General features: G+C 39.4%; 1 protein-coding gene across 1 annotated transcript; it reads right to left on the bottom strand.

Annotated features, from left to right (window-relative positions):
* Positions 1-11,498: 11,498 nt before the first annotated feature.
* Positions 11,499-14,217, bottom strand: LOC141586974 (small ribosomal subunit protein eS4-like). Its single transcript, XM_074408383.1, has 5 exons — positions 14,072-14,217; positions 13,047-13,124; positions 12,773-12,953; positions 12,476-12,573; positions 11,499-12,060 (listed from the first exon to the last, which is right to left on the bottom strand). The coding sequence occupies exons 1-5, from the start codon at positions 14,072-14,074 to the stop codon at positions 11,629-11,631; spliced, it is 792 nt and encodes a 263-aa protein (XP_074264484.1). The 5' UTR covers positions 14,075-14,217; the 3' UTR covers positions 11,499-11,628.
* Positions 14,218-18,696: the final 4,479 nt, after the last annotated feature.

Here is an 18,696-nt window from a genome sequence, read left to right on the forward strand (position 1 = left end):
GAAGTTGAAGGTCGGGGAACACGTCGTATGGGATGATCACTGTCAAGCTGCGTTCGATAAGATCAAAGAAATACTATCTTCCCCTCCCGTGCTTAGCCCACCAACGGCTGGGTTACCTTTCATTCTTTGTATCTTACGATTCTGATCGATATCGCAATGGGGGCAATGCTGGCGCAGACAATCGATAAAGAGGAAAGAGCGATTTACTACATTAGTAAAAAGTTCTTGGAGTATGAAATCAAGTATACTCAGCTCGAAAAGACATGTTTGGCTCTAGTATGGGCAACAAAGAAGTTACGACACTACATGCTCAGCCATAGTGTCTGCATCCACTCGAAGATGGACCCAATTAAATACCTGTTTGAAAAACCGGTTCTGAACGGCAGGGTGTCAAGGTGGACTCTAATGCTTTCCGAGTTCGACCTGAAATATGTACCGCTAAAAGTGATAAAGGGAAGGGCGGTTGCGAGATTTCCGGCGGATAACCCGATAGAAGAAAGCGAGGTTGTGGATACGTGGTCGTTTCTGACGAAGATATCGTTCACATAGACAATGATACATGGGACCTCTATTTCGATGGAGCATCGAACTATAGGGGATACGGGATAGGAGTTCTACTCATCTCACCGGAAGGTGAACATGTGCCCATCTCGATCAAGTTGGACTTTAACGTCACTAATAACGCGGCTGAATATGAAGCATGCCTACTCGGTTTGCACAGTGCTCTCGAGTTGGGCATCAAAAAGCTTGTAGTACATGGGGACTCGTCACTAGTGATCAATCAAGTGGCCGGGACGTGGAAAACCCGAAGTGATAGCTTGGCTCCATACCAAGCGAGAATCGAAGAACTAGAAAAGTTGTTCACCGAGGTCAAGTATGTGCACCTCCCCGGAGATGAAAACCGGTTCTTCGATGCACTATCAAAGCTAGTCGCTCGATCAACATACCGATCACATGGATACCATGCCAATATGTGTCGAACGAAGATCGTCACCTGCCTATGTTAATGTAATCGGAGACACGGAAGAAACCGAGGCCGAACCTTGGTACCATGCTATTCTGAAATTTAAAGAATCAGGGGAGTATCCACCCGACATGAATAACCGCGGAAAGCGCGCTATTCGAATGCTAGCCGCTCAATTCGTTAGAACCAATGACGGACAATTGTACAAGAAGATCGCGTGAGAATATCCTCTGCGATGCATAGACTCACCAACTGCGAAAAGAGTTATGGAAGAAGTCCATGACGGAGAGTGTGGCCCACACATGAATGCCCATATCTTTGGTTCGTAAAATCATGAGATTAGGGTATTATTGGACCACGATGGAGACAGATTGTCGCCAATATGTCAAACATTGCCATAATTGCGGATCTTCGCAAACATACAAAGCATGTGCCGCCATCATCTGTTGTATACTCCGACATCACCATGGCCTTTCTCAACATGGGGAATCGACATTATCGGAAAGGTCAACCCATCTCGGAAAGGTGGGCGTTGTTTCATGCTAGTCGCCATTGATTACTTCACAAAGTGGGTGGAAGTGAAATCATACAAGGTTCTACAAGCGAAGCAGGTAGCAAAGTTCATTCAGAATGAAATCATTTGCAGATACGGGGTGCCACATGAGCTCATTAGCGACCATGGCACTCACTTCCAGGCTGAAACTGCCATAATACTTGAAAAGTATAAAATCAAACACCACAAGTCGTCACCATATCGACCTCAAACAAATGGTGCGGTGGAAGCCGCTAACAAGACAATCACTGTGATTCTCAGAAAGATGACCGACAATTATCGCGAGTGGCCAGAAAAGATACCATTCGCACTGTGGGGATACAGAACGTCTATTCGCACAGCCACTGGAGTAACTCCGTTCTATTTGACATATGGGATGGAAGCTGTTCAGCCTATCGAACTAGAGGTACCTTCTTTAAGGATCCTGTTAGAAAGTCGGTCCCGGCCGATCGGGCGCAAGCCAGGTATGATTCCTTGGTCATGCTCGACGAGCGACGGTTAAATGCGTTACACCATGTTCAACTCTATCAGAAAAGGATACAAAGGGCATTTAACAAAAAGGTGAAACCTCGAGGAATAAAAGATGGGGATTTAGTCCTAAAGTCCGTTCGCGCTTTACTACCAATTGACCCGAGGGGAAAATTCAAGCCGAACTGGGCCGGTCCTTACCTGGTAAAGAAGATATTATCGGGAGGCGCAGTCAGATTGACAGATCTAGATGGAAACGACTTCGCAAATCCGACGAATTTGGATCAGCTGAAGAAATACTATCCGTAGAACTCATTCTCAATGTCGTAAAATAAATTTTTGAATTGTAGTGCTCGTGAGCGAGTCTAGGCCGCGGCACTTTGCTTCGCTGCTTTTTATGCGTTATAAATCGATGATTGTAGCGCGTTTGTTTTGTGGAACTACGAGCTCGGTTTGATTCTGTTGATAACAGATACGTAGGCAGCTCTTTAAAAGAGTACAACCGACCCTTCTTTTAAATAAATTGAAATTTTATGCAGAAACTGGGATTTTAATAAATAGTAAGTCTTATTAAAATCGGGCGATGCCCATTACAACATCCAAAAAAAAAACACACAGCAAGCAACAAATAATAAGTAGTAGTATTTAAATAATAAATTGGAGTCGAAGGCTCCTACATCTTCTTTTTCCCTTTGCCTTTTGGGTCGCGCGACCGCGGCTCCTGTGAGGGAGGGGTAGTTGTGTTTTGTCTAGCACGCTTCTTAGGAGGAATTGTCATTTCCTCCCGAGGGCCCAGCCTATCTTTTACACTCAAGCGAGGACCAAGCCTCCCTTCTAAGGCTGGGTCCGAGTGTACCTTTGAACCCAACCGTTTCCACACACCTGTCGCCTGTGAGTCAGTCTTAGGAGTCTTCTCAGTCCTAGCCTCAGGTCCAGATGTAGACGAAAGATTGTTAACAAAGAAGTCACGACTGTTTTTGCTTTTGTCATAATATTTGATGTCGACGAGCTCATCCTTCCGACACAAGTCCTTACCTGATTCGGTCTTCTCTTTAAGCCATTTAGTATAAGACGGGGATACCCAGATAGTCTGAGGGCGCGCGGACACGTACCAAAGACGCCTTTGGTGCCACCTCCTGAGCCAATCGTCACATATAGAAGAATTCAGCTCTCTTGCTCGTCCTAGAACAGCCTCACACTTGGGAATCATTTGTCTGCGGCCCATCTGACGCAGGACGCGGTCAGGGTAAATGTGGATAGACCTTTCTAAACCCAGTAGCTGCAAACGTCTGGTCTTGTCGTCTTCCGGAAGGATAGTAAAGGATTTGAGGCGAAGCCAAGGCATGAACCAGCAAAGAGGGCGACCTTCCCCTTCTGTCAGTTTGTTTCGCCAATAGGCAAGGTCATCTTGATGCCCGTCTTCATACCGCTTGGCACGCATCGTCAGCATACGAGCGAGATACGAGTTGGGCTCACGCGGCGGGGCGAAGAGCCAAAATCTCTCGCAAAGCCACACCTGAAAAAAGAGAAAAAATGGAAAAATGAAAAAATTCAAAATTTCAAAATTCAAAATTTCAAAATTCCAAAAACTTTTTGCGAATTATGGATAGATGATCCAAGTAGTGGTACATTTCAAGTCAAGGTTCAAATCTCAAAGTTCAAAATCAAATTTTGGGTCGACGACCCAACATCCAAGTGATTCATTTCAAATTCAAAATTTGGGTCGATAGCCCAATTATTCAAAATTTTCAACATGTTCAAATTTCGGGTCGATGACCCAGTCTTTCAAACTCAAATTTCGGGTCGATAACCCAACATTCCAAGTGATGTCAAATTCAAAATTCGGGTCGATGACCCAATTATTCAAAATTTTCAAATTCAATTTTCGGGTCGATGACCCAATCTTTCAAATGATCTAATTTTAGGATCGATGATCCAAATGTGCTTATGTGATGATTATTGCTAGTACGTTTTTCTATGTTTCAAATATAGCAGGATATACTTCAACTGGGGGCTCTAAAGTCTTCGACTTTAGAGCCATTCAGAAATCGGGGCTCAAGCCGTTGGCTTTCGAGAGACCATTATCAAGATGAAAAGGATGACATCCACCAAGAATTCAATTCAATACAAGAGTATGAAATGGAAGAATTCCATAGCTGAAAGCAAATGATGAAAGTGGCGGCAACCTCCTCGGAAAGTCCCGTCCCATTTTGACAAGCGCCAGCAGATGATAAATTTTGGGCAAATGTCAGCAGATGATGAATTTTGGACATACGCCAGCAGATGATAAACTTTGGGCAAGTGTCAGAAAGTGGCCGAACTACGACGCGGGTTTGATTCCGTCAGAAACGGATACGTAGGCGCCTAAGGATAAGGCTCAACCCACCATTTATGCAATTTATGGGTCGATGACCAACGATGATATTTCGACGCAACAGAAGCAAGAGTCAATCCTCAACGAGGTTTCAGGTATGATCTCTTCTTATGGCTGGCGAGCTTATATACGCAAGTCTAATGGACTATAAACGACCCGAAGAATCCTCAGGTCGAAAGGGACCTGGGGTATACTTTGACTTTCGCCTTGTCCAAGCCTCAGTCAAAGTGGGGGCTCTGTAGATACCCGTATCCGTCGATATTGGAATTTATAGAGAACCCGACAAACACCCGATGATGATAGGACACATGTATTCTTTAGTTGTCATTGTCATTATTTGGGCTCGTTTTACGAGGTAGAATGGGCGTCGTCGATGAAGTAATTTATTATTTTAAATGATATTTAAATTAATGTTTTAGTAAGTTCATTTTGTTATTTTAAATGATATTTAAGATTAATGTGTTTTTTTTAAGTGAATTCATTATTCATTTAATTTAAATGATATTTAAATTAAAGCTTTATTTTGAATTTATTTTCCAGGTTTATTTTATTGAAAATAAAATAAGTATTTGATTTGAAAAATCATTTTATGAGTATATTTGATTTGAAAAGTCATTTATTTTAATTTGTTATTTGATTTGAAAAATCGTTTTTTAAAAGCGAGGAACTCGTTTTTGCATCGTGTGTTTTGAGCTCGATTTTAGCTCGTTTTTTAAGCCCGTTTCTTTTGCGAATTGGCACGAATCTCGAGTACACTAACCCACCTATACCAACACCCATAAACCCATGTTCGAACCCCCTCACAAGCAGCCCAAAATCTCGTTCAAAACCAACCCCAAGCAGCCCGCATAAAACCGAACAGCTCCCCTGTTTTGCGAGCCAATTCCCGAGCCCAAACCCGCTTCAAACACTACCAAGACCCGTACCCATTAACCCTAACCCATACCCTAGTATCCTACCCATATTATCCTAGCTTAATCACCAAGAAATCCTCCAAAACGAACCCTAGAAACCCCTCCCAAAACCGATGGACAGCAGCTATTTTCCAGCTAGCCCGGCTGCTTCCTTACTCCCTTTTAACCTATTTTAAACCCTTATAAATACCACCCCTTCACCATACATTCACTCCTCTAAGTTCTCCATACATCCAACCATCACATAGAAGCTTTAAACCTCAGAAACAAACCCTAAACATCCTCCAAAAACCCTAAACAAAACCGACACACAAACTGAAACTGTTTGTGTGCCTCCTTCGAAAACCCTTTCGTTCCTCCATCAAAACGCCATAAAAATTCGAGTTTCTTGTTCCTAATTAACCATAGAACATCCATACACACATTAGATAAAGAATTACGAGCCAAATTGCCCTTGAGAGTACACGAAATCCCTCGAAAAACAGAGTGAAATAACACTCTGTTTTCGCGGTTTTTCCTTGTCTGTCCAGTTCTGTTTGTGCTCGTTTTTCGTGCCCAATAACCCAAAACGAGCAGGGGTTGCTTTAAGATCCCTGTTCTCCGCTCTTTCTAGTTTCCAAAACATCTTTCGGATTGAATTTTCGTCGTGAAACGAGGGAGATATCACTGTTTTAAAACTGCTGTCCAGAAACTTTCCAAAACGCGCGCGTGCTTTGTTCTTCGTCGACGACGGCCTCTCGAGATAAAATCTACCTTCGATTACGACCCAAGACGGTGTCAACGATACATGTAGGTTGAGCACAAATACTATCTTACAACCAGTTGTATATTAGCATTGTACAACCGCCTCAAAGTTGTTGAGTTCTTTACACAAAGTTGTCGAGCTATTTTATAAGTTATTGAGCTAATTTAAAAAGTTATTGAGTTTAATAATTATTCCTCTTAAGCTCAATAACTTTGTATTGTAACTCGACAATTTTGTTAGTAAAGCTCGACAACTTTATAACAAAACTCGACAACATTGAAAAGGTTGTACATAAACTACATACAACCAGTTGTATAATCTACTAATTGTAGGTTGAGGGTGCATCAAATCCCCTTCTCTTTCCTTTTTTATTTCGTTTTTTTTATGCTTTTTTTAGTTTGTTTTTTCGTTTGTTTTGGTTTGTTTTTCGATTGTTTTAAATTAACTATGAAACTAGTTAGTCCGAGTATGAGTTAAAGTACCACCATGAACACCCGCGTTGACTTGAGATGGGAAAAGAAACCGCTCCTCCTGTCGGTCGTACACCCCCGTCTCATTTACATATCCTCGTGTTCAAGGTAGGGCATAAATAAAACAATTATTTAACTTCGATCTTCGTTTTCGACCCCCTTTTGGTTTCGGCCAAATCGATGGACCTTAGGATCCGTTGTATGTTAGTTTAACCTCTGATTGTTAACCTATGACGTAATTAGATGACTTTAATTCAATTCAATAATTTAATTAGACACTTTAGGTGGCTTTGACGTAATTTATAAAATCAACTAACGATTTCTGTAAATAATTGAATGCATCTATCTCTTTCATCTAATTTCTCGCTAGTATAAGAGTGCGTGATTAGCACCTTCTTATTGACACTCGATGAGTTAATTTAATTAGCGAATTTGACCTAAATAGACCCTTTAGGCCGTGTAGAATGCACCCTTGCGCGACAATCAATCGACATCGTTTTTTTTACTCATTTTCTAACTTGTTTTCGATCCCTTTTCGCAATCATTCGATCTAATCAATTAATCTAACTTAGGAACTAGGTTGGCTTTGGTTGGGCCGTGTCTTGGCCGTGTGCTTTGGCCGTGTATTTTGGCCTTCTTTGTTCGTCTCCCTCTTTTGTTTATCTTTTGTTCTTTGTCGTTTATAACTTGTAATTTACGGTTTTGTTTATCGAGTTGTAATCTTCTAATTTTGTTTTACTTCTTTTGAGTCAAAACCTTTTCAAAAACCTTGGTCTTATTTGGTTAGACGGTTGTTCCCGATGCTTGTAAAAGCGTAGTAAACCGCATGTTGTCGAAAGCAACATGGCCCGGTTTATGCTAATACATGCTTTGGTGCGTAGCCTTATGTCTAATTCGATGAGATTAAGCGCGAGCACGCAATACGAGGATGACCCAAGGACCGTGGGTCATGTGAGCCGAGGGCCATCCTCAAGTGCACGGTTTTCAAGGCCAATTGGCGCGGGTTTTGCGTCATGTATTGTTTTGTTTATAGCAATTGTAATTAGATCGAGTTGTAATTTATTTATTGTTGTGTCGGCATGAAATGCCTGGTTTGTAATAGGTAGATCCCAACGGCTCCCCCATTCCCCATCAAGCCTTGTTTGTTTTATTTGTATGTTGTTAGATCAATCAACCCACATGCTAAATTACAACTTTGACAAAGTTAGTTTAGTTGCATCTAAAACGACGTAGAAACTTCACATGTTAGGGTTAAAACAACGTTTTGCACATCATACATCGCAGTAGCTATGACCTTGTTTGAAATCCGACACTTGACTTAGTAGAGGCCGTTATCGACGGGCGGGGTTGGGTGTCCTTATGGGCTTCCCAACACGTACCCTCACCCCTTACTCAAGATCTATGGTTTGTGGATCCGTCTAAATACCATTGGATTACGAGAGTCATTCAAATCGAGTGATATAGGGTACAAGTCTTTATCTTTAATCACTCGTAGTCGATGGGCTTTATGCTTTTCGATGAAAGGTGTAAAGTTGACTTGAACGGTTCCAGGTTCCCAAAAAACTTGGTGGCGACTCTAATTGGTCTTAATTCGATTCGAAAGAACCTCGAGTCGATTATGCCGGTGTGGATCCCTCGGACGCAGTTCCCGAGGGCCTTGTCCACAAGCATAATTAATTATTCCTACATAGCCATATATGGAGGGAGTAGTTTTCAAAGAAATTTTCCGATAACTGTAATTATATTAGTATTTAAGTTATAATTATTTGGAATTTTATTTTTAATATTTATGCATTTGATTAAATCATTGAATATATAATCCCGTGCAATTTTGTTGCACGGGTATAAAACTAGTTTGCTCTAAAGTTCTTCCTTTATCATGTCATTTTTTGACAATCTCAAGAATTAAGAACTTTTTGTCATAATGGAAAAACTTTTCCTAAAGTTTTTCCATAAGAAAAATATTAATTATTTAATGTTATTAATTGGTTAATTACTCAAAAAAGTTTCTTGATTTTTTAAAGAACTTGGTTCTTAATATCAACCAAGTTTGTTTTTTTAAGGACAAACTTTTTAATGCAATAGGATAAACTTTTTTTAGAGGTTCTTATTTGCAAACTCAATACAAAGAACCTCCCATTGCAATTAATAATTTAATATCGGCAATCATATTCAAGAGTTTTTACACTAATCACTAAATTCCAATAATTTTTATACTTTGATGGTATAAGTATGAGTTTTCTTTTTTGGACAGTAAAAAGATTATATAGCTATAGTATGTGCAATCAATACTATATATTAATTCCAGAAACCAAGGGACTTCAATGTAATTAAAGAAATCTATACAAATTAATTATACTATATAGTTTTAAATCGATAGCACCGTGTGATGGACCTGATAAAGGGACCTCAATGTAAATATTACATAGTTTTGGTTAAAAGTATAATATAAAGATGCCTTGATGAAGAATGTTTATGGAAATTACATTAAATTAAAATAATTAAATTTAGAAAACACAAGAATATAGTGACTTTCCTTAAAATTAACATGCCCCACTTATAGAATTAATTAGTGTCATCATAGAATTATACATTAAATTAAATGTAGTAAAAGTAATAGTAGCAGCAACGAGATTAATAAAATTAACGGTATTAATGTGGGAGTAGTGGCAGTTATAATAATGATAGTGGGAGTAGTGAAAGTAACTACGAATGTAGTGAAAGTAACAGTGGTAACAATGAGAAAAAGTATGAACAATTAAATCAATCAATACTATATATTAAATCCAGAAACCAAGGGACTTCTATGTAATTAAAGAAAGTTATACAAATTAATTATACTATATAGTTTTAAATCACTAGCACCGTGTGATGGACCCGATTAAGGGATCTCAATGCAAATATTATATAATTTGGGTTAAAATTAAATTATATAGAAGCGTGATAATTTTCCTAAACATTTGTAAGAGACTAAAACATGGTGAATTTCCTTAAAATAAAATAATTAATTAAGATGGTAAATTTCAAGGAGTCTAAAAGAAAGAAGATACTTGGTTGTTTTCCTAAAATATTTATAGAAGACTAGAAGTAGAAGGTGGTCAATTTCCTTAAAATAAAATAATTAATTAGTATAAACATGTACACTTATGGTATTAATTATTATTATCATAAAATTATATATTAAATTTAAAATCTATGCAATTTTATTAAACTTTATAGTTTATTAGATGTATAGAGATGTTAATTATTTAACATACAAAAATATAATATAAGTAGGTTATAAATAATTCAAGTTAGATTCCATAATACATAATATTGCATAATTCTTTCGATTTGATTTAATGCATATATGTAATATAGTAGTGAAATGTTATTACTATTGTTTCATTAATGAGAGTAAAATATTAATAGCGGGAGTAGTGATTTTGTCTCAAAATTTATTTTATCGTAATTTTAGGATATGTCATAGCAAAATAATTAATGATAAATTTATGGGTTATGCAACTATAAGTAATTTTATTTAATGAAAAAAAAAATTTAACGGTAAGTAGAGGTAGCCCGGGCGAAGCCGGGCACCAATACTAGTTCTATTAAGATTTCTAAGACAATGACTAATAAAAAAACCGTGAGTTGCCACAACTGAGAGTATCATTTGTTGTCTTTGGGTGCATTGTTTACGTATTTTTACATTGTATTGCAGAATAGGAGTAATCATCATAACATATTAACATATCATACCATCATATCATCATATCATATATCATATATTTTTTTAATGCAATAGCCAAGTTGCTGATGTGGCATCATAGATTTTCATCAAAAGTTGACATGTCACTTATTGAGAAAACAGTTATATAAGGAAAAAATAAATAAATCTAGAGAGTAATTAAAAGTTACCTATTATAAAAATAGAATTTCCATGCTATTTCCTATTTTATTTCGAAAATTCAAATTTAAATGTTCACACTACTAAAACAACTAAAATAAGGATTTTATTAGTGATTCCCTGAATTCAAAAATATATATTGGCTATTTTTTTTAGGAAATCAATTAAACTAATTTTCACATAAAATGGGTAAAATGTTTTCCCAAAATGTTAGAAAATTTTATGCATACTATAGTAACCATATTTGTCAATATTATTAAAAAGATCAATGCGCGAAAAAGATTGATAAATTTGAATATGTTATAATTTTATTAAATATTAGCTTTATTTAAAAATGAGCAGTGTAAATGGAATTAAGTTTCTAATTTCCAGACTACACTCACTTCCAATTTAAAATTAGCAATTTTGAGTCAATGTACTCATTACTTATACCACAAATTTTCATTATAGGCGAGATATATCAATTGTATACATGCACCCAACTTCAAAATGATTTTTCAGGCCATGTAGAGATTTAGTTAATGTTGATAGGTTTATTTATCGTACGATCTTATGAATAGGATTTCCCAATAGTAAAAAGGAACCGTAATAAAAAAAACATTATTATTATTATTTTAATAAAATCTAATTGTTATAATTATATAAAATGAGTTATTAAGTAATAAGGAGTAAGTTTTCCATGTAATTGTTAATATTAAAATTTTTAAAGCAATCCCGTGAATTTTCACGGGTTTAAACCTAGTTCTTAAATAAAAGCACAAGAGAATCGTTACTAACAATTTTTCTTTTTTAAACTAACCCACTCTTTGAGGTGAGCGGTTTTTTATGTAAAATGCCTTGCTTGTGATGGTCTTTTGCTCTTCAAAGAGATCTCTCACAGCCTCTATCTCAAGTCTTTTTAAAGTGACGGACAAGTCAACAAACGAGAATTTGTGTTATTTCCACTTTCACTGTAGATGCAAGTATGCAACTATAGCCGCTCTCTGAAAGAACGGTCCTACATGGATCCAATGGTTACAGATTATTTCAACACAATCCATAGATTTCTGGACAGACAGTTTGATGTGAAAAGCCGTGATCAGTTTAGCTATATCAAAATCACCAAAGCACGCAAAGACAAGATAGAGTCAACAAAAGTTGCAAGTCGAGCTACGATAAACTCCGTTTCAGAGTCAAAATTGTACCCAGATAAACGAGAAATTCAAATTTAAAAGAAAATGTGAACTAAAATAAAGTCGATATTTCACTACATTATTATGCAGTTGTAGGGTCCTTCTGCATTCTCTTCCTAGCCTCCTCGATGATTGTCAATTTGATACCCTTGCCCTTTGGTAGAGACACCCATGGTTTGGTTCCCTTACCCACTACGAAAACATTGCCTTGACGAGTGGCAAACTCATGCCCTGCAGAATCCTCAATGTGGATAGTCTCGAAACTGCCCTTGTGCTTTTCTCGGTTCTTGATCACTCCAACACGGCCTCTATTCCTTCCTCCCGTCACCATAACAACATTGCCAACATCAAACCTGACAAAGTCGACAATCTTTTGGGATTCCAGATCTAGCTTGATTGTGTCATTGGCCTTGATAAGGGGGTCTGGGTAACGAATGGTGCGCCCATCATAGGTGTTCAGGTATGGGATGCCCTTCTGACCGAATTGAACAGATCGGACCTTGCATAGCTTGTACTGTGCACCCAAAACATAAAATCAGAATATGAATGAAAACAATTCCAGTTTAATACTTTTATCTTTTGTGATTCATAGGCCACTACACAGGTTAAATTGCGGATAAATATTCACTACTACTCTGTACAGCGCAATTTTTAAGAAGGGGACAAGTGTAAAGGCCAAGGGTTACAAGAGGAGGACGAAAGCAAGAAAAGGCAAGTGGATCGACAGTGGAAATCACGAACTTGTGAGAGGTTGTCTTCTGACATACCCCAAAAGTGAACACTGTGAAAAGGAAACGTTAATGAATCCAATCAAGTGAATAATAAAAAGCTTAATAGCACAACACTAGCAATGATCTTCGATGTTTAAACCAACAAAGTTGCATAGATGCTTCAATTGGATAGTCAGTCACAGAGAGAGTGAAAGATACCTTGGACTCTTCATCTCTAACAGAATGCAAGCGAAATCGGCCCTTTGTATCATAAAGCAGACGGAAGCTCTCATTTGTTTTGGGGATTGTGACAACATCTAAGAACGAAAAAAAAAAACAATTTTAACAATGGCCAAAGGAGCTCCAACAAAACAACTCTAGAATTAGATATAGCAGCTGAAGTCTTGCATCACAAAATACTTATAAACATGGAGTAACGAGATGAATGACATGAAACCATCGACAAGGATTTGTCTTTGCAAATTATAAAGGATCTTCCAAAGACAGAAAACATACCCATGAAACCAGCAGGATAGGTCTTGTCAGTTCTAACTTTCCCATCGACAAGGATTTGTCTTTGCATCAAAATTGAGACAACCTCACGGTAGTTAAGGGCATACTTCAGCCTGTTACGCAAGATCAGAATCAAAGGCAAGCATTCCCTGGATTTGTGGGGTCCAGATGATGGCTTAGGAGCCTACATACAAAAGACAAAATTAATCAAGTAAGAATGCTAAAGAAAGAAACTGGTATGAAAATGTTGAAAAAATAAACACAGAAAATGACTTACAAATGCACCACCGAGCTTATCAAGCATCCAATGCTTGGGGGCATTGAGCCTCTTCATGTGCTTCTTCAATCCTCTAGCCTGTGACCATAAAAATTACAGAAATTAATATATGCCTTGCCAAAAATAATATATATAGCTAGCTGCCCTTTCTCAAAAGAGGACTTTATTTTCAATTACTCTAAAAGTAATCATTTCTGAAGCAAACAACTTAAAAAATTACAGAAATTAATATGCAAAACTAGTCTGCTATATACTCCACCAGACCACAGACTAGCAGTATAACCACTAAAAAGAAAAAACCAAAAGAACAGCAGAATTATCCTATCGATCCAAATATGAAACATAAATTAATCATACAAAGTCCCAACAACAATAAAGTAAAGTAAATAAACAATCAAGTGATGTAACGTTTTCATCAACCATAAGACGGTACCACACCCGTTAGTCGCCTACATTACACATCAGGCTATAACAAATGTAGCTTATGACCTCCGATAATCTAAATCAACCGATTTAAAAGCTTTTTCCAACGCCACAAACTCCGGCAAATGTATCGTATGGCCATCATAGTTGTCACTCTCTATTATTCGTAAAACAGCGTCACACGGTCTATAATAAATCAGCATTAAACCCCAATTTTGAAAAAAAGGCTCAAAACGTAAGACCAAAATACTAACACGTACAGAGCACTCCATATGAGTATATGACTGATACATTTAATTGTATGCGTTTTTGAAGAGAATTTGAACATATACATACAATCAAAAGAAAGAGGAAATAAACCCCATCTCAATTTTCACGATCTAAAACACCCAGTTCAAGTTTTTGCAAGAGATTCACAATCGAACAATAAAGACACAAACTTTGAAGAAATTATATAAAAAAAACTCAACAAATGAGAAGGTGATATATTACATCATCATTTATAACATAAAAATGCTAATGTACAAAATACAAAAGATAACAACATATAACAAAAAAGAAATGAAGTAAAATAGAGATAAGAGAGGGAAGATTAGACTGACCATGGTTGAAAGTGAGGTCGGATCTCAGTAATGTGAAGAAGAAGAAGAAGAAGAGTGGCAGTGAGCGAAGAAAACAGATATAAGGAGGTGTCTCCACAAAACCCTAATGTGTGTGTGTTTTCACTGTGTCTTGGTGGTTTGGGCCTATGTTTATTAACAGGGTTGTCCGTCAACTACTAAAACGAGTTCAACCTCTGTTGCGTAATACGGGTTATTCTTATTTGGGTCTTTCGGGTGGTATAGAGTATTGATAGATGTATGTATAGTGCTTAGACCGTCAAAATATGACTTGATCCAAAAACCGACCGTAACCCATCTCAAAAATAACCCTTTTTTTTAATGCAAATCCATTTTTGACCCATAAACAATGGGCCAAAATCCGACCCATTTCGTCCTGTTGCGTTAAGATAACATATATTCCTTTGAAATACACGGTCTCAAATAGGTATTGACTTTCAAAATTTCGAGAAAAATATGTCGATATGGCACGTCATCCCTCGAACCGCATGTCACCTCATCACCTCAAACTGCGTGCCACGCTATCGCTCCGACCTTAACACGGTCGAACCGTGTGCCACGTCATCACCTTTTTTTTTTTACCCTAAACTTGTACAGACTTAACCCGTAATTAACCTTACCTGGTCCGTAACTCGACGAGTCTTATACTGCCATAGTGCATCAAGTCATTTATCATGTTTTCGAAAAACCTTTTAATATTTCACCTATCACTTGCACTAGTTCTAGACTCGTGCAGATCTGCATGAGTTAGGCCCTGTTCTTTTGGACTTAAAGTCACTTAATATAAGTTAACTTCAGATCCTATAAGTTCGATTCGATTCGATTCGAGACCTTATAAGTTGATTTGATTCTATAAGTTCGATTCGATTCGAGATCCTATAAGTTCGATTCGAGATCCTATAAGTTGATTGATTCGATTCGAGATCCTATACCTCACTTAATTTAAGTTCATTTCAAATCCTATAAGTTCGATTCGATTCGTGATCCTATAAGTTGATTCGATTCGAGATCCAATAAGTTCGATTCGAGATCCTATAAGTTGATTGATTCGATTCGAGATCCTATAAGTTCGATTCGATTCGAGATCGAGATAAGTTTTGATCCAAAAGAAACAGGCCTTACTTTTATAATTTTGATATTGGAAGTAAATACTCCCTCCTATTCCGAATAAGTGTCCCATTTGGACAATGACACGAAAATTAAGGAATATAGTTAAAATAATGAAAATTATTATATAGGGGTAAGAATATATGAGTTAAATAATGAAAAGTATTGAATATGATGGGTTATGGGTGGTTGGGGTGGTAAATAAAGAAAAGAGCTAAGGGTAGGAAAGTAAAAAACCATGTCCAAATATGACAAATGGGACAGTTATGTGAATAGACAGAAATGGCAAATGGGACAGTTATTTAGAATAGGAGGGAGTATTAAATTAATACGAATATAATTAGTCGCAAAGTTCTTAAGTAATAATAATATGATATGGTATATAATAATAACAGACATCATCAAATTTTTAAATACGTGCGCATCTGCGTAGGATTAGATGTTTAATTGCTTGAAAATATAAATAAGTGTTCAAATGAAGATTCCACGTACATATAATTTAAATTACTAATCATATCATCTGATGCAAGGGGTAGCCCTCCCTACCGTCCGGTCATTTTGCTCATTTCTGGGCATTTTTTACGCTTTGCGCATTTCTAAGCATTTCTTGTCATTTTTGGACATTTTTGTCATTTTTGCTCTTTTTCGAGCACTTTTTCTTTCATTTTGCGCCAATTTAGGCCACCTATATGCTATATGATTTACTTGTAAATTCTATGTAAATTTCGGCAGCATGACGGCACAAACCGTCACCTATCAAACCTGTTTTAAGCTAACCTGCAGGAACAACAAACACCCAGCAGCAAAGGCACTCATGCCATTATATACACAACATACATTAAACTGGGGGCTCTCGCCCGAAAAAAGGTCCGAAAAGTCCAAAATGTACAAGTTATACAAGACAACAACAAAAACAGCAGCTAGTCCTGGTGGCCCCTCAGCTCAACGGTCGCCTCAAGAGCAGCGATCTCGGCGTCCCTGACCTCAAGCTCCCTCAACAAACGAGCCGTCTCCTCCCGGGACTGCGCCAGCTCGCGCTCCAAGTCACGTTCTCTCTGCGTATAAATGAAGAAATGCCTCATTTCAATAAAGTGAAGTAACATTTCGTTGCAACGAAATTTGAAATAAAATAAGAAAGGGAATGGGAGGTTCATACCTGTCGTCCCCGGCCACTTACGAGTGCCTCGATGGCCAGTAGCCCGCAGCCGGTTGGCCATCTTCCACAGCGCTACGTACCTAGACGGTGCCACCTGCATTCGAATAACAAAGAAGGTTCAAAAAGAACAAACGCATTCCTATGCAATAAAAACAGCCAAAGCTGGGGGCTTACCCTGCTCACCAGGTGCTGCCACTCCTCCAAGCCAGCATCCGTCACCTCCTCGCCGAAGTCGCGGATCTCTGAGATCGTTGTCATGCCCGCCGCGTCAGTGTACTCGAGTGTCTCTGGGTAAGCTGGGGGCTCGACGCCTGCCACCTCGATCACCTACAAGGTTCAAATGGCTCCTTATTTGACGATCGTTTGTCATTTGTCAAATCAATTCAAAAACAAGTAGCAAGTAAAAGCACTTACCACGATCGGCCAGTACGCCAACCTCCGGTGGACGAACTCAGAGTACTCCTCGCCAGGAAGAAGGAGGGCGTCACCACCCGCGTCGGCCAAGTCAGCCTCTCTCTCAGCCTCAGAAGGCTCCCTAAACATCGTCCATGGAGGATCGATGGGAACCGTGAAGGTGTCACGAGAGCACTGTCGAGTCAAACGCTCGCCCAAGTACCACACTGGTCCCATGGGTGTCCTCAGCAACAACCGACTCGAGCTCCGGGGACGAAGGACCTCAGCCATGAAAGCTGGAGCCTCAGGGTAGTCCTCCCAAGGTCTAGGAACCCACTAAAATAAGGAAACGAGGGGTCATTCCAATGATCAGCTCTAAGCGGGAGGGGGTCATTCCTATGATCACTTCTAAATAAAAGATAGAAAAGGAAAAGTAATCAAATAAAGATCGAAGGAACTTACGCTGTCCAACTTCAGGGCATTCACGCCTCTCCGACAAACATCATAAGAAGAGCGCTGGCTCTTCCTACGACACACCACCCAGTCCCTCACAACAGGGTACGCCCTCGGCTCGGGCTCCGTCCTCTTGGGCGTAAAGCTGGGAAAGTAGGAGTACACCCACGCCTGCAGACAGAATAATAATTTATTTTCTACAATAACAGCAATAAAGAAATGAAGGAATAATGATCTTTCATAATTCAAAGGAAAGGTCCATACCTCCAATAAGAGTCCAGGACCGACAGTGGCGGGGGAAGTCCCCTTCTCCATCAGCTCTGGACGTACCATGGCCCTCATGTAACGAGTGAGGACCGCAAAGCCAGGAGTAACCCAGTCCCGACGACCTAGGCTACTCAAGTCAGCAAGGAAAGGAAGAAGCTTCGTCGACAGCCTCTCCCCCTTGTCTCCGAGGTAAATCGAAGACAAGAACCACCACAGCCATAGACGAGCCCTCTGCTCAGCAGTACAAGGAGGGGGAGGCACCTTTCTCCCATCCATCGTCACCGTCGCCGGGGTCCTACCTGTAAAGTAGTCCCTGACGTAAGAACTCGGCAACAACTCGGGAACGTTGGCAGCACCTGCCGCCAGTTTCCAGCCAATCAGCCTCCTCGCCTCGGCCGAATCTACTCTCATGGCCGTTAACGGCCACACCAAAATCTCCTCTCCACACGGCAGACCCGAGATCATGCCGTAGTCCTCCAAAATGACCCCGACCTCTCCAAAAGGCATATGGAAAGTCGAGGTCGTGTCCCAGTACCGGTCAAGGAAAGCTCGAATCATGCTAAGGTTCGCCCGAATCTTCCTTTCCCTAATCACCCTCCAAGCTCCCACCAAAGCCCCGAAGGCTCCCAACTCGATGATGGCCTTCTCCTCCTTCGACTGTCTCTCGAAGGCATCCATCATCGTCGTGTAACCGGAAAAGGACCTCATGTTCCCGGCCTCCTGTATCAATTCAAAGCAAAAGCTATCTTTAGCATAAGATAAATGAGAAATGAAACGACAAACAAATAGGAAAGGTAATAGGAAATGACAAGCTCGGAACTTACCAAACTCCTCGCCGTCCTGTCTTCCGTCATTCTGTAAGACAGGTGGCTCTCTGCCGCCCAAATGAGATGCCTACCATCCCATTTCTCGGCCCACTCGGGTGCACCCACAAGCTGGCGACCACCTCGCCCCACGCTGGCCCTCCGCGGGACCTCCTCAACCTCCTCCTCGATGTCCTCCTGACTCTCTCCCCCCACGAGAGCACGAGAATGGTCGAAGTCCACGTCCATGCGGTCCCTCCCCGACGTAGAAGGCACGTCACCTGCAAAATCAAGATAAACAAGGCCATGACAAGCCTCTTTGAAGCCGTTTCAAGCATTTTTTCGAACACTAAAAGTGGGTTTCTCGCCATCTTTGGCCATTTATTTCAAAACCCGACCACACATGTGGAAGGTTGGGGCAAGTCAAG

The sequence above is a fragment of the Silene latifolia genome, chromosome 6, assembly GCF_048544455.1.
Source record: "Silene latifolia isolate original U9 population chromosome 6, ASM4854445v1, whole genome shotgun sequence".
In the NCBI taxonomy this organism is placed as follows: Eukaryota; Viridiplantae; Streptophyta; class Magnoliopsida; order Caryophyllales; family Caryophyllaceae; genus Silene; species Silene latifolia.